General features: G+C 40.8%; 1 protein-coding gene across 9 annotated transcripts in view; it reads right to left on the minus strand.

Annotated features, from left to right (window-relative positions):
* Positions 1 to 6,121, minus strand: part of cxxc5a (CXXC finger protein 5a) — a 21,353-nt gene that overhangs the window by 6,816 nt on the left and 8,416 nt on the right. For 7 of the 9 annotated variants that reach the window (XM_020598678.1, XM_020598677.1, XM_020598681.1 and 4 more), the window contains one exon: positions 3,171 to 4,187. In XM_020598678.1, coding sequence (XP_020454334.1) covers positions 3,171 to 3,962 — 792 coding nt within the window. In that variant the 5' untranslated portion in view covers positions 3,963 to 4,187. Of the gene's footprint in view, positions 1 to 3,170; positions 4,188 to 5,866; positions 5,991 to 6,121 lie in introns of those variants that run through there. The other 2 variants (XM_020598682.1, XM_020598685.1) reach the window with 2 other exon arrangements.

Raw genomic sequence — 6,121 nt, forward strand, 5'->3', positions numbered from 1 at the left:
AACAAAAGCTGCTGACTTAATAACAAAGCCATCTGAGACAAATAATACGCTGCTAATGGGAAATGTATGAGTGCATGAGGACAAATAAAAAGAAAAAACAGGCAAAATTGAAAATGTACTGTCAGAGCTCTGTACATGTGGAAAAGTTTGATACTGTGAGGCAAATCCCATTTGGACAAGAAGTTACAGGTTGCAGAGCTTTTTTTGATGGATTCCTGACTGAATGAGAATACTAGTCTCATCTCAAGCCCATTTACTCTGCAGGTGTATTTTACACTTTGTCATTTGTGTTGCAGTGCATTCATGATTAGTTGCTAAGGTCACAAACTTTACAGTGTCAAAGTTAACAGTATCTTATAACAGCATGTCCAAAATACATGGTAAGGAATGTGAATTATGATGATGAGGTTTTATTTTTAAGTTGAAAGTTGTTTCTTCACACTGTTCATGTTTGAAACTACAGGGTACGGTGATGTATGAAGGAATAATGTAGTAGAGAAGTACAACAACTGCAAAAACACTGATATTATGATTTAACAATACACATTACCTAATGCTGTTATACTGTACTGTCAATGCTGAGATTAGCCTTTTTATTTCTGATCTGAAAAAGGGGAAATTGCTTGACATTAAATAAATTATCAGGTAGTTCACATTCTTTGATGTCAGGTGTAAAAAAATTGTACAAGGTAATTACACCACATACAATCACTAAAGTCAATAATCAGACTGCTATTATACTTGGTACTTGGAGGCTTGGCAGGTTTATTGTACCCTGGGGTTTCTTTCATAAGAGGTGGCTACTGGCAACATCAGCTGACTGTGACTTTACAAGCAGCCAGATGCCCTATATCAACATTAACACTCGTGAATATTCACATACCCCTGGGTTTGGCATCACTGGTGTGAACGAATGGTATTAGGCTAACTTGGCATGACAACATCACTTGCAGATCATAAATTAAAATTACATTCCTTTCTGTTACAGACCTTGAGTTGCACCACCTACATAGCAAGCTCACACGTTTCGCCATTTTGGTGAATCATCAGCAGAGACAAATGAAGCCTCTCATCAAGTCGCAACTGACCAGTAGAGCACAGAATATCAGATAAATCGGTCTGATCGATCAGGTTTTATCAGTCACACCGATGACCAGCACATACTGTAAATCTTTTAATATCATGTTGTTAATGGCCCATGCCATGTTCTATGGATGTTTCAGCTAATTTACTTCACCACAAAACATGGATACTTTTGAATGTTGGCACCTACTTTCCAAATGTTACCATGTGTTTGAAATCCATTCTTCTCTGGGTTTGGGGTAGCCTTTGGTTTCCATTTGTTTCTGTCTGATATGATGCTAAAAGGGACTGCAAGAAATTATTATTTTTACAATCAATTTAATTAAATGATCTATAAAATAAAAAAGTTTAAAAAAGCACACAAATTTTCAGTAAAACACGACATGTGTAAATGTCTTGTTTTGTTTAACCAAAAGTCTCAGTATCCCAAAATATATGATGAAGAAAAGGAGGCAATTCTCACATTTGTAAGGCTGGAATAAGAGGATATTTGGCATTATTTCACTATTTTTGCTTGGAAAATTACTGAAACAATGAATTCATCATGAAAATAAATGAACCTGTAAAATAAAGCATTACCAAAATATCATATGTAATATTCAGAGTATTTATAGTAAGATGGCTCAAACTAACACGTTGATATGGCCTTTTCACATATCTAAGCCAGTGCACACACATACAAAGATGTGTAGTTATTGTGTCATGTTAGTTAGATGTTTTGGTTTGCAGATGGAAACACTGAAATTCTTAAAATATACGACAATTTTCACAACAGCAAAAAACTAACATTGTTCAGTCATTCTTGTAAAACAGTTTTATGAATGTTACCTGTGCTAAGCTAAGATTATATTCAACATGCCTAGTCATAGACGTTTTCATGAATCTGTCACACAAACTATCCCTTTAAGGAACCTGTCATTGAGGATCACCAAAGCCCACACACAGGGCTTGAACAACCAACCCATCAGCCTACAAATATGAGGAAAAGCTGTCACCTTCAATCATCATCAGAAGGAAAAAGAAGTTAAGCATTTAGCAGTTTGTGTCCATCGGATCAGAGGCCTCTTCGCTGTTTCATGCTCATGCTTTTTTTTATCAACTTATTATGTAATGCCAAAGTGGTACTATTATCCACTGATCACAAAAGTTTATTTCCTTTGAGATGGAACATCTGCTGAAATTGATTTCATGATTGGCTGTTCTGTCACCGCAGCCGGGGTTAGTTAGGCCACTGAGTGTGATGGTGGTAACAAACAGGAAGTTGGGACGGCCATTTAGATGAGCAGGAGTGTCACCGGAGAGAAGGACAGCAGCAGCAAAAGGGGGGAGCACGTGCCACACTGACACCTGGTGCTCCAGATGACAGCTCTGTGGCCAGATGGACCTTGTTACATGCACACATATACCCAAATATGCCCACGCATGCACACTGAGACACAAACACATACTGTACACATATTCACAATTACTGCCGTGCTGCATCCACACTCATTTGTTTGTTTGTTTGTTTTTTACATTTTTTTTTTACATTCAGCATATGTACAAGTAATTACAAGGAGGAATACATGTGACCAAACTGAAGGGAACTACACTGTGTGACTCTTAGCTAGAAAATTAGCCTTCCAATTGCAAGATGTGTGCAGAATGATGGTGCTGTTATGGTGGACAGATTAAAAAGATCCCATGGTGCATGCTTACCCTGTACATACCCACTGCACTCTGCACCACCTGTCATTTCCCTGCTTATGGAACCATCACTCCACCAAAAATCTACCCTGTACTTTATATAAGGGGAATGACTTTTGGTATGAACTAGAGACCTTCTATGGGCTTTCAGGCTGAATTTCATCTGAGAGCTTTGTTGATCTCTCTAGTGTTTTATAAACAATTTTCCAGCTCTTTACTGTGAGTGAACTCCAAATTTTAGATATCCTGGTGGCAAACTTATGGCTTACTTGTCTAGTTCCTCACTAATGATGATGGTTAATATGCACAATTATTGCATTGAAGCTTTGGACCTTATTGTTTGGGGGATCCTAAAGAATGTCTCACAAAGCAATGGTACAACATAACCACCACCCTCTTACCTCCAGAGCAGCAGAGGGTTTCTTCTTCAGTTCCTCACATTTGCGAAACTTGCAGATCTGGTGGCCTGTTTTGCGATTCCGGCAGCTGCTGCACTGCTCGCAGTTAATCCGCCTTCTGCAAGGTGGGCACATGCCGCAACGTTTTCGTTTCTTTTTACCGGAGTTGATAGCAGAGGCCAGCTCACTCTGAGCTGGGTACTCAGCCAGGCTGGCCATGTGTAGAGCACTGTCCGCCAGAAACACTCCAGCAGGCGTCATGATGAAAAGCCCCGGGTTGAAGGGGAAGCCACCCCCTACTCCATATGGGAAGTCAACAGGACCACCTACGGCGTCCGTGACAGACGTACCCTCCAAATCGCTAGCCCCCGAGCCTGCGTCTCCACCGCCAACTCCCACTCCCATGCCCCCAGGAAGGAGCATGTGCTCCATACCGGCCCGCTTTAACAGTGCTGCTGCCTGGGCAAAGTGCAGCAGGCCATTCTGTCCCTCCAGAACCTGTTCCAGGGTCCGATCCAACTTGGCTGCTGTCAATGCAGAGACAGTGGGCTGGGGCTGCGGGGGTGGCTGAGGCTTGGCTGAGTGGCTCTTAGTCTCACTACTGTCTGTGTGTCCATTGGTTGTGGCAGAGGAGAGGGTATACTGGGAGAGGGTGCGGGAGTTCTTAAGGCTCTTACTGAGGGGCTCACTGATGATGCCACTGCGGTTCCTGCGCTCTATAATAGGCGAGTCCTGTTTGCAGCTACTCCGCTCCAGGTCCTCTGTCCGGCCCCCCTCCGACAGCCCGCGAGACATGGTCCAGAGTGTACACGCCTGGGTTGGGAGTGAGGGTGGAAAGGGGACAGGGGTGAGCGAGGAGGGGGAGCAAAGGTCTTTCCTTGGTCCGTTCTGTGCCCTGGTGAGAGTGGTGCCTCACCTTGATGAACCGATCAGCCAGCTGACAACAGGCAGGCCGTGGAGCCTTCTGCCCGCACTACAGCTCAGCCCTCATCCACATTTTTCCATGGGCCATCTGGAAAACTTCACACAGGAAGAGAAGAGAGGTGTGCAAATGACTCATAAATGATCATCTCACCCAAACACTCAAAAGAAATTCTTCATTTTTGTTTAGCTGTGGGCCAAAACATACAATCAACTGGGAGCAGCCGAATCATATTTCATCACCCTTTAAGTTGATATGATTGAACCTGTTAGTAAACAGTTAATTATTTACTCATCCAGCAGTTATGGAGCAACATTATTATTCATTTGGGCTCATGTCTCTGTTAATTAGATGACTGTAGGTCCAATATTCACTGTTTTACTTTTTGCATTCCCTCTCTCTCAACTGCTGAAGGAAATATCCGGCTCTTTAGCCCCAAGATTGTCCAAGCTGTTCACCAGCTAGTCACTGACTGTCTGCTCTGGTCCTTAGCAGGGAGCATGCAGTGGGTTTTCAGCAACGCTGTGGGCCAGACAGCTAAACAACAAGCTAAAACTCACTATAAAACTCAGTAATATTGAAGGGGGCTGCAGAAATACATTGTTTTCATGTTGTAATACAATACATTGTTACTGTAAAAATCCACTTCAGTGGTATTAGGTTCAGATGCCTAGCAGACCTGACATTCTCAGCATACTGATCGAGGGTATAATAATGTTTCATATTCTAAAATTATATAAACAATTGACTCACATTCTAAAATGACAATGAATTTTGTTTGTCACTCAGGTCAGTTTTTCTGGTCTTTAATACCTGTAGTTGGCATAAAGTGCCTTAAAGGAAACAATGATTCTTACAGTCTATGTAGAAATTAGTTTTGCAAAATTAATTTTTTGATAGGTGCCACTGTGTTTTCATTTATAGCCCACTGATGGAGATATGCTGATATTGAATTAGATTTCAACCTCAGAAAATCAAATGCTTTATATCCTTTGATTCTCTTTGCTTCTTCTTTTAACATAGTAATCTATCAATCATAATTCCACAGACTCCTGGCCAGTGAAGCAACACCTGCTCCCTTGGTGTTTCTCTAACTAGTTGGAAAAGGAATTGCAATACAGAGCCTAATCTTAAAACTTCACTCTAATAAAAATATAATTAATTAAGTTGTATTGCGGACTTCAGTAAACTTTATTAATGGCAAACCATACAGTAATAACTACAAGACACTTTTATATTGTAGATAAGGTTTACATTCTGAGGCTTTATAATGGTTTACAGCCTTTAACCTAAAAGACACTGCGTGGACTTTTACTCATCTACAGGTATAGGTATATTTCACACTTCAAGGTAAAGATTCATACACAGAAACAAGTGGAGGGTGCATTATATTTGCATGACCTCTATGAAAAGTGTTTATAACTAGATCAGTCTGATTATTGTGCAACATGTATACACTACAAGTATGTGTTAGGTTAATAAATGCTTTATAAAAAACTAAATTATTGACCTGACTGTAGACTACTAAGAAAGATTTAGTTTACTGTCTAACAATTACATGCCCATTGAGCTGAGTGTATAACCATGTGACACAGTATGTGAGAAGACAAATATCTGCCACTTATTTGACTTTATTACCCAGCAATTTGAGAACCTACTGAAAATCTTTCCAAAAGCCCAGAAATAGAGCTAAGGAAATTGATTGTCTTCACTTAACCTTCATTTCTTTTGATTGCTATCATTTAACTGTGTCAATCAATTATTTTAACTCAGTTACCTTTAAAGACCAGACCTGTAGCGCAGTATAATTTGGCAACATGTTAGCTCAAGCTGAGTGGCGAAGCTTGTGATGAGGGTTGGAGACTGCCCACTGGACAAAGATGCATGTATCCACAGGCTTTTAATGTCAGATTCCTGTGACTGCTCATCTATGTAAAGAAAAACTCTGCTACTATTCTCCTGACCTGTCCGTGTTCACAAACAAGCATACCACCTCCCACAGAAAAGCTGAGGAAATGGCCGGGCCAGTCCT

This window comes from Monopterus albus, unplaced genomic scaffold (genome assembly GCF_001952655.1).
Source record: "Monopterus albus unplaced genomic scaffold, M_albus_1.0 scaffold39.1, whole genome shotgun sequence".
Lineage (NCBI taxonomy): Eukaryota > Metazoa > Chordata > Actinopteri > Synbranchiformes > Synbranchidae > Monopterus > Monopterus albus.